The following is a 24,012-nucleotide window of genomic DNA, read 5'->3' on the forward strand; positions in this document are numbered from 1 at the left end:
GGGAAACGGACAATAGCGAAACATTTTTATTATTAATTGCCCCACAATATGAATACATTTGGATGTGTTTTGTTGGTAACTGTTGTATAATCGCAATATTACACTCGAGGGTGTGCTTTACCTTACATTATTGGCACTTCAGTGATGCTGGCGGAACTCGGCTGGCGCCTCGTTCCTGACCGCATCACTGTCGTGCCAATAATGACGGTAAAGCACACCCTCTCGTGTAATATTGCTTAATTCAACATCACAGCCCCATTTGAGCCAAAGCAGCCATGGGAGCACACACGCAGTCTGAGCTCTCTGTGGCCGCATCTGGAAACGGAAGACTCACCCCAAAACACGTCACCCCCATTTATTTCGCAGACAAGCGGTTCTTGTATTAGGTTTTCTTGTATTCTTGTATTTGTTTTACTGAGGTTAAGTTTAGGAATAAGGTTAGGTTTTGGCACCGTGAGGTAACGTTTAGGAATAAGGTTAGGTTTAGTTTAGCCATAATTTACTGAGGTTACGTTTAGGAATACCAGGTGAATACCGCCGGATTTGCCCCGGGGGGGGGGGGGGGGGGGCGTTTTTGGGCCGAGCGTTAGTTACGTCGGTATATAGTGTCCAAGCGGCTCAGAAAGAGTTTTGGCCGCAACATAATTCCATTGCTCAGGAAATAAACAACGGATTACAATAATATAACATTCCCTATAATCAGTAACATGTAGGTGATACATTTGTCTATCATATATGGTTTTATTGAAAGGCAATCAAAGGCTAGATCGAGCTTAGAAAGCAAACATCGGGTAATGTCCAGGCACCTCAGTGCGGCTGCAGAGTGAGACTGTTAAGTTTAGGAATAAGGTTAGGTTTTGGCACCGTGAGGTAACATTTAGGAATAAGGTTAGGTTTAGTTTAGCCATAATTTACTGAGGTTACGTTTAGGAATACCAGGTGAATACCGCCGGATTTTCCCCGGGCAACTGTGTTTTGGGCTGAGTGTTAGTTACGGGAGGCATGCGTTAATCCGACAGACCTTTTCTCCGACTATGTGGCATCCGCGTGCGGTTAGGGTTAGGGTGCGGGTTTGGTTTGGGTTTAGTATTGGAAACGTCGGAGCGCTGCGCTGTCGGAGGAACGCGCTGTCGGACTAACGTACTGCACCCGTTAGTTACAGTACGTCGGTATATAGTGTCCAAGCGGCTCAGAAAGAGTTTTCGCCGCAACATAATTCAATTGCTCAGGAAATAAACAACGGATTACAATGATATAACATTCCCTATAATCAGTAACATGTAAGTGATACATATGTCTATCATATATGGTTTTATTGAAAGGCAATCAAAGGCTACATCGAGCTTAGAAAGCAAACATCGGGGCACGGTGGCGCAGTCGGTAGCGCTGTCGCCTTACAGCAAGAAGGTCCTGGGTTCGATTCCCGCCGGGGACGTTGTGGGCGCTGTGGGCGTGTCTTCTCCTCTGCGTCATCAGCGCCCATACCCTAGGTGGGGTTGGCGAAAGGGCCTACTCTGTGTGGAGTTTGCATGTTCTCCCCGTGTCTCCCAGGGTAGTTAATACCCTCACAAAAACATGTAGTAATCCTGGTCACTATACCGCCTCCCCCATGACAGCCGGGGCGCTTGATGGAGGGGAAGGGAACTGGTTGGAATAACGTGTTCCTTCCACGCGCCACGTCCAACCAGGGAAACTCCCCCCTGTCAGGTGACAAGAAGGTCAGTTGGCTCTCATGCACTGAAGGAAGCATGAGCTCGGCCCTGGCCTCCCCAGGCTTTGGGGGACTGGTGTAGCGCTGGTGTAGGGCTGCTGTAGTGCCCAGGATCACTTAGGAAATTGGCACCGGGAGAAAAAAATGGGTTGCAAAAATCGCGGGATGAAAAAAAAAAATGAAAAAAAAAAAGAAAGCAAACATCGGGTAATGTCCAGGCGCCTCAGTGCGGCTGCAGAGTGAGACTAGGACACTCATTTATGACATTGTGCGTTTGTTCAACGCTCAACTCTTAGCAACAAAGTGTATTTTCATGTTATTGCCCTCTTAATTCGTATTCACAATAGAAACTGCACATACACCACAGTTCTGCTACGTGTTTAGGAAACGGCACGTATCCCTTCGTAAGGACCGCACGTAAGTCCCTACGCAGCATCTCTTTGGGAAACGTGGCCAATGAGTGTTCATATGGCTGTGTATGGAAGACATGCAATAATATCCTGCTGTATTGTAACCTTATCAATCACTAGAAAAACAATCCAACGTTCATCTAGAGTATACTGCTGATGATTGTAGAGTGGGCAATTAGACTGGAGCAAGCGTCAGATACATTTTAAGTTGTAGTTGTAACTACTACAAACTATTCACATCCAACACAAAGTTTTTTGCTAGGCAAAAATACACCCTTTGCCATGCACTTATTTCCATGCATATAGGCTCACATGTACACCTTTTGTCATTCATATGTATTGATGTTATAACATTATGAAATGTAATGTTTTCATATTGGCCAAGGTGCGCTGTCACAATGTTTCCGCATTACATCTGCATGTTTTTATAGTGTGTGCGTGTCCGCGCGTTTCACACACGTGCACGAAAATACACGTGCACTTGACTGCGCATGCATGTATGCTCCCCTGCTTCTAAAAGTAGCACTACAACACTGAACACACCCACTCTCACATTGGATATGTTATCCAATTAATTCTTGTTGATACATTACTGATTATGAACATAATCCTCTGTCTCCCCCTTCAGTTTGTTTGTCAGAATGACACGTGCATTCCATTCTCATGGAAATGTGACACAGTAGATGACTGTGGGGACGAACACGCTGACTGTCGTGAGTAGAGACTAAAACATTACCTCAGTAGTCCTGCTTTATTATTCCTGTTTACAGTGATTACAATTAATCCTTCTATGTATTCTAAAAACACTGATAAATGATTTATCACAATAATAATAGTCTCGCGTAGCCAGACCCCACAGAAAATGAAAAACAGCGACCTCTGCTTTTCTGATATTCTGTGGAGTCTGGCAGGAGTATAATGTTAGACTAGAGCGCAGGGAAACACCGGTTTCATGTCTGCCTATAGCGCATCACTTCCGGTTGGTGCGACCATGTTTTCATTCCCACTAACAATATTTCTACACGGAACACTAACACCACTTCTCCCAGAGAACATGGATGGTTTTGGTTATAAGCCCACTTGTTTCTATGATGAAAGAGTAATTTAAAATGTGAATATCTTTCCGTGGTTTTGTCCGCTCCGAGGACGCTATTGTTAAATTAGTTTCGGCTAGTTTCGAGGGGGGGAGGGTGGATCATGGTGGATGGACACGTGAATCCCGCCCACTACATTTGATTGGGTAAAGCGCGGCCCACTTCCTGATCTGAAGGCACGCCCACTTGTAGCCAATGCGCACTGGTTAGGACGAACCGCTCCGACAGATTCCACCGCAGGTCGGAATCTGTTCTTGAGAGATTACAATAATAACAACACAGTATGAAGCATTTCATAATGAGTTGAGTATGAGTATGAATGCATTAAAATCTGCTTATAATACAGTATAATTATAGCTATAAGCACTAATAATAATATTCATAACAGAAATAATGTTATTATGATTATAAAGTATTATAATGGTAAATGGTGCATTTATATAGCGCATTTATCAAAAGTGCTTAAAAATGTTATACATTCACCCATTCACACACATTCACACACCGATGGGGAGGAAACGTGTTAATTGGGAGCAGTTAGGGGTTCAGTCTCAATACAAGGACACTTCCACCCCGCTCATAACTACTGAACAGACCTTTTTATTTTGGCCAGTATCATAGTTTTATAATTCTCATGGTTATAATACATTATGATCATTTTAAAATGCATAACAATCACTGTTATAACACATTATAATGAATGTTATTGACTCACTATTACACTATTATATTAAATATATGCGAGAACAACACAAAACATCTCTGCTTTACTTTGCTTTACTTGACTTTATTTCAATGTACACGCACGCACGCACGCACGCACGCACGCACGCACGCACGCACGCACGCACGCACGCACGCACGCACGCACACACACACACACACACACACACACACACACACACACACACACACACACACACACACACACGTACCTCACAGTTCATACACAGAATCAGAGGTTCTTGTGAAAAAAGGGACTTACCAAAAGCACTTGATTAATGTATAAATGTATATGGTTATTTATGTACCCATACATTTATGATAGAGGGAGAGAGAAAGCGAAAGAGAGAGTGACAGACAGACAGACAGACAGACAGACAGACAGACAGACAGACAGACAGACAGTATGCTACAGTGAGACTTATTTATTTATGATTTTTCTACTCAGCTCTCCAAGTTAAACCAACTCACAACTCAACAGGTAAACACATTAAACCTGATTATATATTGCATTCTTCAAGGTCTTTTAATGAAAGTAATACATTTTTACTGCTTATTACTCTCTGTACAGAGTCTGAAGATGTCAGGTTGGTTGGAGGAATCAGTAAGTGTGCTGGTATACTGGAGATGAAATACCAGGGAGAGTGGAGACCAGTGTTGGCTTGGTTTGACTGGAACAGGATGTCATCATCTGTAGTGTGTAGACAGCTGGACTGTGGCTCTGCTGTTTCAACAGAATTTACTTCTAGTTCTACACGCAAACCTGGATGGATGATTCCATCTTCCTGTGTTGGGTCTGAGTCTTCACTGGTGGAGTGTGGACCAGTAAAGTCTTATGATTCCACTCTCACACTGAAGGTCAACTGTTCAGGTAAAACAAAATACAAAAAAAAAAGAGAAAGAAATATAGCTGCAAGCAGCAATAATTCGGGGCCAGTGAATGCAGAAAGAAAAAAGAAAGAAGCAATGATAAGTAATATGCACAATAAGCCATAGAAACATAGAAGACTGAACTTGAGAGAAAGAAGACCATGCAATTAACAAATGAAACCCTCACTAAATCTAACCTCAGTAAAACTATGCCTACCTCTAACCTCAAGAAATACTATGCGTAAGCCTATGAATGCCAAATCATGATCACCTCAACACATCGCCGGGGACAGGGATCGAACCAGTGACCTCCGGACTCAGTTAAAAAACACATAAACCCAGGATTTTTCAGCTATTTGCGTGAAACTGTATCATCTGTGTGAGCTCCTTTTTCACCAGTTCAGGTCTGTCGGTCCAATGGCTTCTCTCTACAGCATATGCCTGACAACCGCAAGGTCGCCAGTTCGAGCCTCACTTCATGCAGACTTCATTTAAAGTGCATTGCAAACAACGTGACTGTATCAATGAATACATGTGCAATTGTTAAAGATAACATGAAATGCTTATTGTCTCCGGCAGGCCGAAAGGCATGGCGAGAGAGTATGTTTTACCCCCTGTCTGTCCGTCTGTCCGTCCGTCCGTCTGTGTACAGCTAATCTCCCGCACCGTTGACTTGATCGCAGCGAAACTGTGCACACACACTCCCTGGATGGCAATTCAGAACCTTTGCCCCAATTTCTTCTTCCCTGTTATAGCGTCACCAGGAGGCCGCTTTTTGCAAAATACATTTTTTCACAGTACTCCTACATATTTTGTCCAAACATCACACAAATCAGCACACAGTATCTATATAGTCATTAAACAAAACCAGTCTTTCAGATTTTTTATCTTCCATCCTGATTGGCTAAAAATGGCTTCCAAAGTTTGCAGGACTGCTCCGTTTTGAACACAATGCCTCAAATTATGAACACAGCATGCAATTTCCGTGAAACTTTGCACGTACATTCCCACTATGCCGCGGAAGAAATTCCACTTGAGATTTTTCTAATCTGCCTCATGGTGGCGCTATAACAGCCCGATTCGTGTTTTTACCCATAACTGCACCAATCTCTGTTCAACTTTGTATGCGCACTCCCTAGAGGTCAATGAAAACTTTCGCCCTGCATTTTCCACATCTGCCTTTTATAGCGCCACCAGGAGGCCGACTTATGTAAAACATATTTCTTTACATTACTCCTTCCGATTTTATCCAAATTTCACGCACATCGGTACACATGATGTCTATAGTCATGTGATCAAGATGGATCTGTTTAATTTTTCATATTCCATCCCGATTGGCTAAGATTCACATCTAAAGTTTGCAACAGTGGCCTGTTTAGAACAAAATGCCGCAAATCATGAATGCAGCGCCCAATTGCGGTCAAACTTTGCACGCACATTCACACTATGTTGAGGAACAAATGCTACCTTTTAACATTGGCCTGTTATAGCGTCACCAGCAGGTCTAATTTAGCAAAACAATGTTTTTGAACAAAATGCCTCAAATCATGAATGCAGTGTCCGAATGCCGTGCAAGACCTAAGAATAAATGGCACCCTTTTGACATTGGCCTATTATAGCGCCACCAGGAGGCCAGAATAACGTACCTGACCTGGCGCAGACCTGTGCTCCGAGGAGTACTTTTTCTAGTTTGAGGGTATGTTTTTTCAATATATGACATTCTTCATTGTGAAAATAACCGATCTACAATATCACAGCTTTTCAGATAGCAACGTTTTGTGAGATTGTAGATCGACTACTTTCACTAGTTTCTGTTCCGAGGAGACAATTTCTCTATCCGTAGATGGTTAGGGAGCCAGTGATCTGGAGTAGTTAGCAAAACAGAGGCTTGGTTCATCAGGACGGAAAGACTTATATATCAACAGACACTACTAGGGCTACCATATCTCTAGCTCAATGAGAAGAGAGGCAGCCTGAAAGTCCGGAGGTTGCTGGCTCGATCCCTGTCCCAGATGACGTGTCGAGGTGATCGGGATTTGGCATTCTTAGGTTTATGCATAGTGTTTCTTGAGGTTAGGGGTAGGCATAGTTTTACTGAGGTTAGGGTTAGTGAGGGTGGGTGAGATGTGGCATTGCAAAAAACATGACCTTGTTAAGCTCAGTCTTCTATGTTTCTATGGCTTATTGTGCATATTACTGCAATCCCTGGCCCTGTGTTATTGCTGCTTGCATCTATATTTTCTCTTTTTTTCCTCCTTTTTTTCTTACTATTGACAATGACAAAACAAATCTAAAAGCCTGTCTGAGACCCGGGGCCAAATACTTTATCTACTGTAAACTGAATTCAATGCAAAACAAAAGATAATCTTCCCTTATAAATAAATAATTCAAGGAATACAATCAAGTGCATTCAGTATATAACAGCTGCTTACATCCATGCTCTATATAGACAGCTTTTGTTTTGAGTTCTTTCTGTCTAATCTTTCCCTCACTGTTTGTTTGCATGAGTGAATTAACCTTGTGATACTGCCTGAATGCCTGTCTGTCTGTCTGTCTGTCTGTCTGTCTGCTTCTTGGAGCTGCGGAGAGGGCAGGGGGAGGGGCGGCTATTGAACTGAGCGACACTCGCAGCTTACATCTGCTCTCCACAGTTAAGTTAATGCAAGTAAAACCAGTCAGTCACACACTACAAAATGTTACCAAATAAACCACCATCAGTGCTGCAATTTAGAGGGAAGAAGGTGAGAAATGTGTGCTATCTTTTGTTATATGTAGCTGTTGATATTTTATGAAGCAAAACAAAAAAAGGACAAGAAAATAAAGCTTGAGATAGCTTGCCTTGGCCGGCAATTGGGTCAGAACCGGCCCTGGGTATAAAAAGGGCACAGGGAGTAGCTTCACTCATATTGGAGGCTACTACAATGAAAGCACATGCACCAGCGGAGATGCATGCAGAAGACGCTAAATTTACGGTGTTGCCATGTCTGCTTATAAGCGAACTTGTTTTTCATGTGGCCTAATACTAGCCACTTCTTTTGGGCTTGTTTTCATAGACCTGGTTGCTTATTTCTCTCGCAAAATCTGGCAACACTAGTCGCGACACAGCTGTCTTGTATTATGAATTAATGTGGCCTTTTAAAGAAAACGTTTTATTGAGTTTTAAAGTATTTTTCTGCGAAGGTGAATCCAACTCCTCCATTCATGCACAATTCACTGAACACTCTTTCAGTTTAATGCCATGCTGCTGTACATGTTTCGACATACCAGACCAGACATGCAACCTGTCTTGGCGGTTATCAACTTTCCAAAAGTATTGCACTTTCCCATTTCCTTGGGTTCTCTTTTGTAGTGAAGACACACTTTGGAGCGTTTGTCACCACGGTCCATATTTTTGCTCGCATCTAAACACGCTGCGGTGCGCGCGCGTGCGTGTGTGTGTGTGTGTCATGTAGTCACGCGGTCAAGTTAGACAGGTCCTGACAGATAGTCAAATACATCTTTGAAGATACCATTTCTTATTCGGTTCCTACTTGGAACCAAATGTTGGTACCCAGTCCTACTTATAAGAGAACCTCACCATTTCCATTACATATCATTTGAATGAACTAATATTTACAGATAAAAATAAATGGAAATAAAAACAGATCATAATGTATAAGAAAATGGGACAACAAAAATGGTGTAAGTACATACTGAGCAGAAAAGACAAAAACAAAATATAAAGCAAAGACATGATACTACTACTAAAAAAATAAAATTAAAATAGGTTTTAGAATACCCATAACGTGACAATATTATGGATGCCTATCATCTAATTACCCACTTGGGTATTCAATGTATTTATTAAACTTATTTTGTAGGTAGATAGCATCAACATGGTATTTAAAATGTACCATTCCTCTTCATGTGAAGTCCACAATTACATCATCCAGGGCAATTTACTTAGTGTGAGATCAGAATAAGCAGAGCGTAAGCATGAACTGTAGTCAATAAACGAGGTAAATAATCACACAAATGCAGAAAGAAACGTAGAGGGAACAGTGTAGTGCCTAAAAGAAACTAGTAAGACCCAACAACATTTAAATGCTTGTATTTGTATAAGTTAATGACAAATAAAATATTCTTGATTCTTGATTCTAAGATACCAGTTAACAATGAACCTAGCATCTGTCTAAATGACATGCTAAATATTATTCTGTGCATATGTGATCCCTACTGGTGAAATGTCGCCAGATGAGAAAGACTATAAAATTAAATTGGATTTTTTTGTTGTTGTGCTTTTCGTTTTTTTTCATATTAACACAGTTCGACTGTTGAAGAAGGTTTGTATTCTAATGCCTCTTTTTGTTAGAGAGTTTCTGTGTGTATTTTGGGGGTTGAACATTCATGTCCAGCATTTGCATAGAGGTTTCGATTGGCCTGGCTAGGCATTGTTCTCCAGTTTCACGCACCAGAGTACCGTGGCAGCGTTTCATTACTGTTGCTACAGTATCCTTGTTTGTTTATTCATTATTTTTTACAGTAATGTTACACTGTGCAGAAATCCAAAATAGCCGACCTACAAGCTCACAAGGCCTTGTGTTGTGAGCTTGTAGATCTGCTATTTTCATGAAACCTGTTTTGTGTATGTCCGACTTTGGTGTTGATTTTAGCGTCAGTTTTGATGCTCGGAATGGTTTGCATCATTTTAATCACAAGGCCTGTACCTTTAAAATGGTATATAGATTGACTATGTAGATGACACACACACAGTGTAGACGTGTTTGTTTTCTGAAAAAATGCAAAGAAAGGCTTGTTTCGCCGCTGCGGCCGTGTGTTTCCACAGCACCACCCACACGTCGCCAACTATTGTTGCTATGTATGCTTATTATAAGCGACCTTGTTTTCTGTAAATATAAATAAATATGCTTGAAAATATCGGTGGCTGCTTTTTATTTGTTGTGAGCCGCTCGACGTGCGTTTAAGACTGGTGACGCGAGGTTAGTATGGAAGTATTCCACTGAAGATGTGCACAAAACAACGTGTACTGTAGCTACTAGCTAGGCTTCATAGCCTTGTTAGCTCGTAACTGCAACCTGGTGTTTGCACTTTATTCATTTACAGCCCATACATCTACATAAACGTTCAGATTTCAAATATATCTCATGGCCACGGGTGTTATAATTATGTACGGGCCCTCATAAGTACCCGTATCTTCCGTATTGTTCAATAAAAAGCATTTTCGGTGGCCATTGTCTCTGTTTTTTTCCCCAACTACGCATCCGTATCGTAGCGTGTATTGCAGTCTGATACATTATAACTCTATGAGAAAATGGCCGCCGGTCGGATTAAAATGTTTTTTTATTGAAGAATACGGAAGATACGGGTACTTAGACCCAACCAAAGTGAATTGTAACATCCATGGCCATGGGTTAAGCACTTCATATTTTAAATCTGAACGTTTATGTACAGTAGATGTACAGGCTGTAAATGAACAAAGTGCAAACACCATGTTGCAGTTCAACAAAGACGTCACGACGATGTGTAGCTGTAGCTGCTTATTTGGGCTAGCTTTCGAGATTCTTTTTGAAAATAGCTGATTTAATAGGGCTCAAGTGGTGAAACTGGTCGTTTATTTTGGGCTTGTTTTCATAGACCTCGTAGCTTGTTTCTCTCACAGAACAACACCAGCACTGGATTTTATCAATACATTTACTTACATTGGCTATTTGAAAATTGCCGATCTACAAGCATGCAATGTGAGCTTGTAGATCTGCTATTTTCAAATAAATATATAATTAAATCTATTATGATGATGATTATTTAATATGCCTATTTTTTTACAACACATATCCTCTATGGGGGTCCCTGGCACTAAATAGAGTGGAGAGCTGACCCATGGTGTACCCAGTCACATGTAAAATAATACATAAAATAGGAGGTTGAAAAAAAAAGAATCGACGGAACAAAAACTTGAGAACATGTGACCATGATAATATCTTGGCCACTTGTTCTAATGTATTTGTTTCAAATATTATGTCTGCATAGAATACATACTGTATCTTGGTCAATTGATACCTTTACATAGATTCATTTTGGCTGGTTGAAGACCAGGCGTGCTGTTACATTCTGGATCACATGGAGGGGCTTCAGTGAGCATGCTGGGAGGTCAATATGGAGGGAGTTACAGTAGTCAGGACAGCAGACCTTCCTGGCTCTTGGCAGCTGGAACAGAGGCCAGGGCAGAACTTACCTGGCAAGAAGAAAAGCTCAGTCTTTTCTGCATTGAGCTTGAGGTGGTGGGAAAAGGGGTGGGGGGCAGTTGAGTGTCATCAGCCTAACAGTGATAGGAGAGCTTGTGAGCAGAGATGACAGAGTCAACTGATTTGGTGTAAAGATAGCAAAGGAGAGGGTGCAAGTACAGACCCAAATACCTGCAATGTCTTTCTTTATTCATGAATAATTACTTTTGGTTGTTTAAAATAATCTTTTAAATTATAATTATTCTCTCTCTCACAATATAATGCACGCGAGGGGACACTACTCGTGGGCATTATATGTAATGCTCTTCTAAATAATGTTCTTCTAAATAATTTCTCTCTCTCTCTCTCTCTCTCTCTCTCTCTCTCTCTCTCTCTCTCTCTCTCTCTCTCTCTCTCTTCAGAGTCTGTGAGGTTGGTGAATGGGACTGGTATATGTTCAGGCAGAGTGGAGGTGATGTCTAATCAGTCGTGGGTCTCAGTGTATGATGGTGACTTTGACCAGCGGGATGCAGAGGTGGTCTGTAGGGAGCTTGGCTGTGGGGCTACTTCAGTGCTCCAGGGGTCGCTATATGGGGAAGTGAACACTTTTGGTCCAAACACAATGTGGACCAGAGAGTTCCAGTGTGAAGGCAATGAGTCTGTTCTCCTGGACTGTGGAACCTCAAACTCAACTAAAAACAGCTATTCACCTAACAAGACCGTTGGACTCACCTGCTCGTGTTCAGGTAAGGAGTAGCTACTGTTGGAATCATTTTTATTTTAATAAAAGTACTATTACTCTTTAAATGTAATGTTTACTCTCTTGACTCTTTACAGTGGTTGATGATGTCAGGTTGTTAGGAGGAACCAGTGACTGTACTGGTATACTGCAGATGAAACACCAGGGAGAGTGGAGACCAGTGGATGGTGGGTTTCACTGGAACCTGAAGTCATCATCTGTAGTGTGTAGACAGCTAGCCTGTGGCTTTGCTGTTTCAACGGAAAGGAGTTCTGGTTTTACACATGGACCTGTATGGAGGATTACACCTTACTGTGTTGGGTCTGAGTCTTCACTGAGTGACTGTGTCATAATGGAGACTTCTCATATCACACGGAAAGGTTTGATTACAGGCCAACCCACAGTGATCTGTTCAGGTAACACAATGATAGCAGTCTTTAGTCTCTCATTTCATCTGTTATTGGCTATTGGGGAAAATCTGATGATAATGATTATGTTGATGATGAATAGCTGTATGAATAGTTGTTTCTTTGTTCCTCTATTCTTCATTTATTTATGCTATGTGTTTTGATTTATTGATTATATATTTCCATTGTATAATGTTAATAATAATGTTAAAATGACAACACAAAAAGCCCTGAGGGTTTGTTTCCATTGTGGTCCTAACACAATGGAAATAAATAATCTTATAAAATCTCTCTCTCTCTCTCTCTCTCTCTCTCTCTCTCTCTCTCTCTCTCTCTCTCTCTCTCTCTCTCTCTCTCTCTCTTTCACTTCAGCGTCTTTGTCTGTGAGGTTGGTGAAAGGGACTAGTGTGTGTTCAGGCAGAGTGGAAGTGAAGTCTAATGAGTCGTGGGTCTCAGTGTGTGAAGGTGACTTTGACCAGCAGGATGCAGAGGTGGTCTGTAGGGAGCTTGGTTGTGGGGCTCCTTCAGTCCTCCTAGGGGCGCTCTATGGAGAAGTGAAGGCTCCAATGTGGACCGAAGAGTTCAAGTGTGAAGGTAATGAGTCTGCTCTCCTGGACTGTGATACTTCAAACTCAACTAGAAACAACTGCTCACCTGACAAGACTGTTGGTCTAACCTGCTCAGGTAAAACACAAACTATACTTTTTTAATTTTGATCATCATTTTATAATGACAATAATAGTTGTTGTTTTTTACGTTTACTTTCTTGTCTCTACAGAGTCTGATGATGTCAGGTTAGTGGGAGGAACCAGTCACTGTACTGGTTTACTGGAGATGAAACACCAGGGAGAGTGGAGACCAGTGGATGGTTGGTCTGACTGGAACCTGCAGTCATCATCTGTAGTGTGTAGACAGCTGGACTGTGGCTCTGCCGTTTTGACAGAAAGGAGTTCTGGTGTTACACATAAACCTGTGTGGAGGATTATATCTGCCTGTGTTGGGTCTGAGTCTTCACTGAGGGACTGTGGAAGAAAGATGTCTGTTACTTCCTTGTACATACTGGAGATGATGTGTTCAGGTAACAAACTACTACTTCAACAACAGTAATATTTACAGTGTCTGGCAAAACCACAGGAAGCACTGGCCCTGATCAAATGAGCCATGGGAGCCATTACTTGCTTTGTGTCTAAATAACGTATTAAGCTACATGTTATGTTATGATGGGGCACTATGCCCTACTATTATGTGTAATGTGTAATACATTGTAACGTTCATCTTGCACACAACACTTGATATCTCTGGTCTTGATTATTTTTGGGGCGGTGTAGCCGCCCCCCTATAAGTGAGTTTTGGACACTGACCAATCCTGCACCGTGATTGGCCAATAGTCTACAACGCATTGTATACCCCCTAACCCTTCCATTGTTAATGCAAATCGATACTTTTGCAAAGTCAGCCAATCACATTACAGCTAGTGTCATCACCACTAACTGTAATGTGATTGGCTGACTTTGCAAATTCAGGACTGTGATTGGCTAGCGAAACACATGACACATGTGCAGCCCTATGAATAGCAGTATGGACTTAAAAAAAGTCACTTATCCTTTTTTTTAAGTGAGTCATGTTGTGATGACCACACACCGCCCACTTCACACTGGGTGTGATTTTTTTTCATGTGTTTGTCATCAGCCAAAGTGTATGACTTATAATGTTCTCTCTCTCTCTCTCTCTCTCCCTCTCTCTCTCTCTCTCTCTCTCTCTCTCTCTCTCTCTCTCTCTCTCTCTCTCTCTCTCTCTCTCTCTCTCTCTCCCCCCCCAGAGTCTGTGAGGTTGGTGAATGGGACCAGTATGTGTTCAGGTAAAGTGGAGGTGAAGTCTAATGAGTCGTGGGTCTCAGTGTGTGAAGGTGACTTTGACCAGCGGGATGCAGAGGTGGTTTGTAGGCAGCTTGGCTGTGGGACTCCTTCAGTCCTCCAGGGGGCGCTCTATGGAGAAGTAAACACTCCAATGTGGACCAAAGAGTTCCAGTGTGAAGGCAACGAGTCTGTTCTCCTGGACTGTGGAACCTCAAACTCAACTAGAAACATAAGCTCACCTGACAAGACTGTTGAACTCACTTGCTCAGGTAAAAGACAAGTTAAACATTTGGTTTGGATAGTTTTTTCATAAAGATTTTTTTTTTTTTTTTTTTTTTACTCTTTACTGTCTTCTCTCTGTACAGAGACTGGTGATGTCAGGTTGGTGGGAGGAGCCAGTAAGTGTATTGGTATACTGGAGATGAAACACCAGGGAGAGTGGAGACCAGTGGATGGTTGGTCTGACTGGAACCTGAAGTCAACATCTGTGGTGTGTAGACAGCTGGACTGTGGCTCTGCTGTTTCAAGAGAAAGGAGTTCTGGTCCTACACATGAACCTGTGTGGTGGATTTCATCTTCCTGTGTTGGGTCTGAGTCTTCACTGAGGGAGTGTGGAACAAAGATGTCTGGTAATTCTACTGCCAGACTGGAGGTTATCTGTTCAGGTAAAACAAGGACTTCAACAATGACATGTTTACATTATCTATCTATCTATCTATCTATCTATCTATCTATCTATCTATCTATCTATCTATCTATCTATCTATCTATCTATCTATCTATCTGTTTTTACAGCCAATCACCTCTGTTTTGTTACAGATCTGCTGTTTAAGCCAATCATCACATTTGTACCCCCCATGAACGGGGTTTCTAAGGGCCAGCAGCAGGGGCTGCAGGTGTTCAATGGTTCCAGCTTCACCATCAGTTGTTCCATCAAGCCACAGTACCCAGGAGGCTTCTTCAACCTCACTTTCACTGGATCCAACACAACACACACCTACACCCAGCCAGCTGTCAATCACTCACACAACACAACACACAACCTCACTGGATCCAACACAACACACAACATCACTGGTTACAACACAACACACAACATCACTGGTTACAACACAACACACAACACCACTGGTTACAACACAACACACAACACCACTGGTTACAACACAACACACAACACCACTGGTTACAACACAACACAACACACAACATCAATGGATCCAACACAACTCACAACACCACTGGTTACAACACAACACACAACATCAGTGTATCCAACGCAACACACAACCTCACTGGATCCAACGCAACACAACATCAGTGTATCCAACACAACACACAACATCAGTGTATCCAACACAACACACAACATCAGTGTATCTAACACAACACACAACATCAGTGTATCTAACACAACACACAACCTCACTGTATCCAACACAACACACAACATCAGTGTATCCAACACAACACACAACATCACTGGATACAACACAACTCAAAACCATACACAGACAGCTGTCAATCTCTCTGCCACCTTCCTGTTTACTGCAGCAAACCACACCCACCATGGAAATTACAGCTGTGTTTATCACATCTACGTTTTTTCTCATCACTTCTCCTCTAAGAGCGAGGTCCTCTCTCTCACTGTCACAGGTAACATGAATTATGGTCTTATCAAGACTCAATATCAAGCACACTTAAATATGACATACATTTAGAAATATTAAGCAAATTCCATGAAATATATTATTTTAATTACGGGGCCAGGCGCCAGCATGACTCTGTTTTGATATTGGCATTATTCTTCCGATTCTTCTCCTTCTGCCACTTTTCGCAGTTCTGGCTGAACCGTGCAAACGCTTTTTACGAAACTCAAAGCCATATGATAGATGGTCATGAAAAACTATCAAGAAATAAATCTCACAATCTTTCATAAAAAGGTGGCACTATAGCACTTGAAAATGCCCAAAATACACACATGCGTCTATTCATGATGAACAACTTTCACACTCTGACTTTTGACCTATGACCTTTAGATCTCCCACCATTTTGAATGATATGAGAAGCAGTTCAAATCTATCTCCTCCTGGGATTTCTGAGCAATCTGCACGAAACATTTTACACATGAACTTTGGACCTATGCCGACAAAACGTTGGAGGCGGATTTTTTTAAGTGAAAAAATGAATCTTTAATGAGCCAATGAATATTGCAGTTTTATGAAAATTATTTATCTGCCCCTAACACATACATGCAGACTCACATTTCTTTGAGAATGTGCAGTAGTGTAGAGGGTCATTCCAAATATCACTGAAACCAATCTTACTCCAATTGGTCAAACGGGGGCGCTATAGCAATTTTTTGAAAATGCAAACCTTAAACAGGCAAAAGTCATGCCTCGTTTGGCCTAAAGCCATTAAACCTGCTTATTATGTGCCTTGACTCATGAGGAACACATCTATCACGTTGACCATTAAGCACCGCCCTTAGATTGTCCGCAATTTTGAGCAGTTTGAAAAACACTTAAACCCAGGATTTTTCAGCTATACAATTAACTGTATCATTTGTCTGATCTCCTTTTTCACAGGATCTTGCCTGTTGGTCCAATGGCTTCTCGCTTAAGCGTGTGTGTACCTTACAACCTCAAGGTCGCCAGTTCAAACCTCACTTGATGAAGGCTTCATTAAAGTTGCATTGCACACAACATGATTGTAGAAAATCCTCTCACTCTCTTGCTGGGAGTGGGTGGAGTTGGACCCTGTGGTTCTAATCATTTCAATTAGTGGTGGGCGGAGTCTGGTTTTAGCCTAATTCGGCACACCTGAGGTAGGTCTATATAGGCCCAGGTAGTGTCAGACCAAACATTTGTCACCAGGGGAAGAGGTGCTGCTGGCTAGTGCTCCTATGTTTTATGTCCACTTGATGCATTATAAGTAAGTTCTTTTTGTTTCCTGTTTATTAGTATATATATTCCTTTTGATTATTAGTATGTTTGTTTCCTGTTTATTAGTATATATATTCCTTTTGATTATTAGTATGCTTGTTTCCTGTTTATTAGTACATATGTTCCTTTTGATTATTTGTTTGCTTGTTCCCTGTTTATTAGTATATATATTCCTTTTGATTATTAGTATGTTTGTTTCCTGTTTATTAGTATATATATTCCTTTTGATTATTAGTATGCTTGTTTCCTGTTTATTAGTACATATGTTCCTTTTGATTATTTGTTTGCTTGTTTCCTGTTTATTAGTACATAATGTTCCTTTTGATTATTTGTTTATTTGACATTTATGTCTTAGTTTTTATCACTTGTTAAGTTACCTTGCCTAAGTTTATTGTTATGTACTTTGTTTGATTGGTTCCCCTTGTTTGTTCTATTATAGTTTAAAATCATCATCGTCATCACCATATCATCATCATCAGCATATGTGTTGTACACAGAACTGGCAATAAAACCATTTTCAAATCTCAATCCTGGTCTGGTCCAACTGCTCTTGCCGGCATACTGGTCTCGGGGTATATAATTTAGCCAGGCAGTGAACTCTCTACCAAATACATTTGGTCCTTCGAAGCGGATACTCTGCCACCAGATATGGGCCAGATTTGACAGCCACCACCAGCGTTGGAAGTCCAAGTACATCGTGCCATGCAGCCATGGCCCCAGCACCACCTCAGATGCAGCCATGGCCCCAGCCTTCCTCCGGGCGCCCCCCTGCGCCCCCCCCTCCAAGTGGTGCCGCCAGAGAGTCCTCTCCGGCACCAGCTCCCCTCCAAGCGACCCCCCTCCAAGTGGTGCCGCCAGAGCCAGAGTCCTCTCCGGCACCAGCTCCTCTCCAAGCGCCCCCCCCTCCAAGTGGTGCCGCCAGAGTCCTCTCCGGCACCAGCTCCTCTCCAAGCGCACCCCGTGCCTTCCCTCCTAGTGGTGCCTCCAGAGCCAGAGTCCTCTCCGGCACCAGCTCCTCTCCAAGCGCACCCCGCGCCTTCCCTCCAAGTGGTGCCGCCAGAGCCCCCTCCGGCACCAGTTCCTCTCCAAGCGCACCCCGCGCCTTCCCTCCTAGTGGTGCCTCCAGAGCCAGAGTCCTCTCCGGCACCAGCTCCTCTCCAAGCGCACCTCCTCCAAGTGGTGCCGCCAGAGTCCTCTCCGGCACCAGCTCCTCTCCAAGCGCACCCCGCGCCTTCCCTCCTAGTGGTGCCTCCAGAGCCAGAGTCCTCTCCGGCACCAGCTCCTCTCCAAGCGCACCCCACGCCTTCCCTCCAAGTGGTGCCTCCAGAGCCACAGTCCTCTCCGGCACCAGCTCCTCTCCAAGCGCATCCCACGCCTTCCCTCCAAGTGGTGCCTCCAGAGCCACAGTCCTCTCCGGCACCAGCTCCTCTCCAAGCGCACCCCACGCCTTCCCTCCAAGTGGTGCCTCCAGAGCCAGAGCCCTCTCCGGCACCAGCTCCTCTCCAAGCGCACCCCGCGCCTTCCCTCCTAGTGGTGCCTCCAGAGCCAGAGCCCTCTCCGGCACAGCTCCTCTCCAAGCGCACCCCGCTCTTCTTCGATTGGCGCCTCCAGGCCGAGCACACCTTGCACCACCTTCATCGCTGCAGCATGTCCAGGTGCACCCAGCATCACCTTCATTGCTGAAGCACGCCCAGGCGCACCCTGCACCCCCTCTGCTTCAGCCGTGGTCCCCAGCTCTCACCCAGGTGACGACCGGGCCACCTACTCCGGTCCAGTCCTCTCCGGCACCAGCTCCTCCCTCTGCTCCAGTCCAGGAGTGTCCAGCACCTTCCCCTGAACCTCATCCAGAGGGGTCCTGCCCCCGTTCGAGCCCCCCAGACCCTCTTCCAAGGCGGCTCCACCCCCTTGGTCGGCCCCAGACTTTCACCCAAGTGGCGTTGCCATTCTTTCGAGTGGCTGGTTCACCAGACCCCTCCCACCCTTCCGCCCTGCCTGGGGTTGTCTGCGCTTATGGGGCGGCTGAAGACGTGGTGCCCTTCCTGTTTATAGCCAGCCCCGAACTGACACTAAGGACAATGGCATTTTCTTTTTATAATCAAATAGATGATATTTGATGGGGCGGCTGTAGAAAATCCTCTCACTCTCTTGCTGGGAGTGGGTGGAGTTGGACCCTGTGGTTCTAATCATTTCAATTAGTGGTGGGCGGAGTCTGGTTTTAGCCTAATTTGGCACACCTGAGGTAGGTCTATATAGGCCCAGGTAGTGTCAGACCAAACATTTGTCACCAGGGGAAGAGGTGCTGCTGGCTAGTGCTCCTATGTTGTATGTCCACTTGATGCATTATAAGTAAGTTCTGTTTGTTTCCTGTTTATTAGTATATATATATTCCTTTTGATTATTAGTATGTTTGTTTCCTGTTTATTAGTATATATATATTCCTTTTGATTATTAGTATGCTTGTTTCCTGTTTATTAGTACATATGTTCCTTTTGATTATTTGTTTGCTTGTTTCCTGTTTATTAGTACATAATGTTCCTTTTGATTATTTGTTTGCCTGTTTCCTGTTTATTAGTACATAATGTTCCTTTTGATTATTTGTTTATTTGACATTTATGCCTTAGTTTTTATCACTTGTTAAGTTACCTTGCCTAAGTTTATTGTTATGTACTTTGTTTGATTGGTTCCCCTTGTTTGTTCTATTATAGTTTAAAATCATCATCGTCATCACCATATCATCATCATCAGCATATGTGTTGTACACAGAACTGGCAATAAAACCATTTTCAAATCTCAATCCTGGTCTGGTCCAACTGCTCTTGCCGGCATACTGGTGTCGGGGTATATAATTTAGCCAGGCAGTGAACTCTCTACCAAAGACATTTTACAATGATTGTGTCAATTAATGCATGTGCAATTGTTAAAGATAACCTGAAATGCTTATTTGAGAGTATGTTTTTTCAATGTATGACATACTTAATTCTGAAAATAGCCGAACTACTGTACAATCTCAAAACTTTTCAGATAGCAACGTTTTGTGAGCTTGTAGATCGGCTACTTTCACTAGTTTTCTTTCCGAGGAGACAAACAATGTCTTTAATGGTAAATGGTTTGTGAACCAGTGATCTAGAGTAGTTCGGGACACAGAGGCTTGGTTCATAATGGACGGAAATACTTATAAATATCAACAGACACTATCAGGGAGGCCATATATCTAGCTCAGGAGAAGATTAATCTCTCAAGAACAGATTCTGACCTGCGGTGGAATCTGTCGGAGCGGTTCGTCATAACGTGTGCGCAATGGCAACAAGTGGGCGTGCCTTCAGATCAGGAAGGAGGCCGCGCTTTACCCAATCAAATGTAGTGGGCGGGATTCACGTGTCCGTCCACTATGGTCCACCCTCCCCCCCTCGAAACTAGCCGAAACTAATTTAACAATAGCGTCCTCGGAGCGGACAAAACCACGGAAAGATATTCACATTTTAAATTACTCTTTCATCATAGAAACAAGTGGGCTTATAACCAAAACCATCCATGTTCTCTGGGAGAAGTGGTGTTAGTGTTCCGTGTACAAATATTGTTAGTGGGAATGAAAACGTAGCCGCACCAACCGGAAGTGATGCGCTATAGGCAGACATGAAACCGGTGTTTCCCTGCGCACTAGTCTAACATTATCCTCCGGCCAGACTCCACAGAATATCAGAAAAGCTGAGGTCGCTGTTTTTCATTTTCTGTGGGGTCTGGCTACGCGAGACTAGGAGAAGATAGGCAGCCTTTGAGTCCGGAGGTCACTGGTTCGATCCCTGTCCCCGACGATGTGTTGAGGTGATCATGATTTGGCATTCTTAGGCTTACGCATAGTATTTCCTGAGGATAGGGGTAGGCATAGTTTTACTGAGGTTAGGGTTACTGAGGGTTTAAAATGCTCATGTTAATTGCATGGTTTTCTTTCTCTCAAGTTCAGTCTTCTATGTTTCTATGGCTTATTGTGCATATTACTTATCATTGCTTCTTTCTTTTTTCTCTCTGCATTCACTGGCCCCGCATTATCGCTACTTGCAGCTATATTTAGAATTGTTCTTTACATTATTTGATGCTCTCACATGTTTAACATATTTCTCTCACAGCTTCTCATCTGACATCTAACATCCTGAAATGTACAGCCATAGTGCTGCTGCTTTTGATCCTGATAACTGGTGGCCTCTATCGTCTCTGGAAGGTAATTATTTTATTTATTCAACATAAGACTGCACTGTAAATAAAGCAGACAAGAGACATGTCTGATCCAGTTAATTAAAGCTGGTCACTGCTGTGTTTCTCCAGGTCATCAGAAGGCATTGTGCAGGAGCGCAGAACATTGACCTGGTTTACTATGATGAAATACGAGAGAACGTTGAGATAGTTTATTATAACGTTGCTCGTTCTGATGCTGAAGCTGGACCCAGTGAAGAGACAGAATACCACCAGTATGAAGAGATAGATAAACAAGGAGGTGCTGAAGCTGGACCCAGTGAAGAGACAGAATACCACCAGTATGAGGAGGTGGATCAACAAGGAGGTGCTGAAGCTGGACCCAGTGAAGAGACAGAATACCACCAGTATGAGGAGGTGGATCAACAAGGAGGTGCTGAAGCGGCAGGACGAGTCAGGAGACCCACTGTGTATGAGGTGGATCTCTAAAGGACAATTTAAGCTCAGTGTGACAAGCGTCGCTCTACTTGTCTCTCAACGTTTTGTCTGTGTTGCCACAGAACGTGAACAAGGAATTGGATGTAGTCTTGAGCATCTTCCCAACCAATCAGAATGTGCAACATTTTCTTAAGCATCTTAAACATTTCCTCTTCTTTTTTTTCAGAGGTACGTGTCATTTACGACACATTCTTTGTTGTTTTGACATAACTTTCGTAGCAAGACACGTCGACATTCGCTCAATGCACAAACTGGCCTTAATGAGTTCATGTCACATAACTGTCCATCACCTCAGTCTAAAGGTCTAAACATTTCACTGAAAAGTACAACATCAACCACCCCACTTGTATAAGTTATATTGTATTAAAAAATGTATTCATTAAAACAAGTGACTTAGTGCCGCTTTAATGTTATATTATCAATACAATCTCAGTGTTTTGCCAATTATTTGGGGGCCCACTTACAATATCCTCACGGCCCACCAGTGGGCCCAGATCCACATGTTGGGAATCACTGCAATAAATAGAGCTACAGTATTGATCCTAGTGTGTCCACCCTCATTATGTTTATCAATCCTCCTATAATTTGACAAACCTCTGTAGTGCGTGGTGAGGCCAAAAAATGGTTCTGCCCGGTTCTCCTCAGTGGCTGGAGCAATTGATCTGAAATTGCTCACAGCCATTGACCATTACCATGTGCATGCAACTGCTATTTCACCAAATCTCAGCTGTTTATTAGCGTCTTTGTGTAAAAGAATGTTGCCATGGTTACAAAAAATATGTTTATTGATCTTGTATTGAAGTTGAAGTGAAAGTTGGTATTGGTCCATTATGGATGAGCCTATAGGATCCATCAAACCATTAAGGATGAGCCTATAGGATCCATCAAACCATTATGGAGGAGCCTATATGATCCATCAAACCATTATGGATGAGCCTATAGGATCCATCAAACCACTATGGATGAGCCTATAGGATCCATCAAACCATTATGGATGCGCCTATAGGATCCATCAAATCATTATGGATGAGCCTATAGGATCCATCAAATCATTATGGATGAGCCTATAGGATCCATCAAATCATTATGGAGACAGCGAAAAACAATTTTAAACTAAAATGGAATCAGGAGCAAATAAAATACTTAGGTATTTTCATCCATAAAGACCTGGACAAAATGTACGAGGCTAACTATCAACCGTTAGAAGATAAGATTAAGCGTCAATTGAGTACGTGGAAAACGATACCAGAATCCATCTTTAGTAGAATAGACACAATCAAAATGATGATTCTCCCACAATTCCTCTTCCTGTTTCAGGCAATACCAATCAAAATCCCTATAACATCTTTTAAACGATGGAACGGCTTAATCTCAAACTTCATATGGAACTATAAAAGAAAACAAATAAAATTCAGTAAACTAACTAAAGCAAAGGACTGTGGAGGCTTAGACGTACCTAATTTACAGAATTATTTTAATGCAACACAAATAAACACAATAATGACATGGTCAGATGATAGAGCAGAAGCAAAGTGGGTAGAGATTGAGAAAGAAACGATACCAATATCTATAAAAACATTACCCTACATTGATAAAAAGGACTTTCCACAAATCAAAATGCTAAACATATGGGTATATAACACATTAAAAACATGGGGAAATGTAAGCAAACATCTGAAAATAAATAATGACCTAGTATATTTTCGAGAAATGGCACGGGACCCCCAATTTGAACCAAATAAAACAGACAATATATTGCAAGAATGGGCTTCAAAAGGATTAAAAACGTACTTACAAGTGCTGACAAACAATATAATGAACTCATTTCAATTATTAATAACCAAATACAGGTTACCACAAAGGAATTTTTATAAATACTTGCAAGTAAGGACATATTTTTCCAAGTTTTTAAGAACGCAAGGCACTAAAGAAATGCACCCTTTAATTGCTTTTCTGATTAAAAACCACCAGAAAGTACCTAAAAACACCTTGTCAAAAATATATAAAATCCTCCAGAACAATACAAACACAAACGATAGTATACAATTAAAATGGAATGCTGAAATAGGAGACCAAATGAAGGACATGGAGTGGAAACAAGTATGCAGAGAAATTCATAAAACAACTAATTCCAAATATTGGAGAGAATTCGCTTGGAAACTATACACTAGATTTTTTATTACACCAAACGTCCTCTCCAAAATAAATAAATCTGCTACATCGGCATGTTGGAGAGAATGTGGCAAGATAAGGGCAAACCACTCGCACATTTTCTTCTTCTGCCCCATCCTAAATTCGTTCTGGAAATCAATTACAGAAGATATTACTAAGATTTTTAATTTGAAACGAA

General features: G+C 42.3%; 1 protein-coding gene across 1 annotated transcript; it reads left to right on the plus strand.

The window, feature by feature from the left end:
• Positions 1 to 13,034: 13,034 nt before the first annotated feature.
• LOC311057818 (uncharacterized protein) lies at positions 13,035 to 22,342 on the plus strand. Its single transcript, XM_084074916.1, has 6 exons — positions 13,035 to 13,253; positions 13,995 to 14,300; positions 14,397 to 14,696; positions 14,851 to 15,687; positions 21,101 to 21,192; positions 21,297 to 22,342. The coding sequence occupies exons 1-6, from the start codon at positions 13,211 to 13,213 to the stop codon at positions 21,651 to 21,653; spliced, it is 1,935 nt and encodes a 644-aa protein (XP_083931042.1). The 5' UTR covers positions 13,035 to 13,210; the 3' UTR covers positions 21,654 to 22,342.
• Positions 22,343 to 24,012: the final 1,670 nt, after the last annotated feature.

Source organism: Gymnoscopelus microlampas (genome assembly GCF_963454915.1).
Source record: "Gymnoscopelus microlampas genome assembly, chromosome: 12".
Lineage (NCBI taxonomy): Eukaryota > Metazoa > Chordata > Actinopteri > Myctophiformes > Myctophidae > Gymnoscopelus > Gymnoscopelus microlampas.

Coding starts and splice junctions, on each gene's coding strand:
- LOC311057818 (XM_084074916.1), top strand. CDS start 13,211: ATGTCTGTTACTTCCTTGTACATACTGGAGATGATGTGTTCAG. Junction 13,254..13,994: donor ACTGGAGATGATGTGTTCAG/GTAACAAACTAC, acceptor CTCCCCCCCCAG/AGTCTGTGAGGTTGGTGAAT. Junction 14,697..14,850: donor ACTGGAGGTTATCTGTTCAG/GTAAAACAAGGA, acceptor GTTTTGTTACAG/ATCTGCTGTTTAAGCCAATC.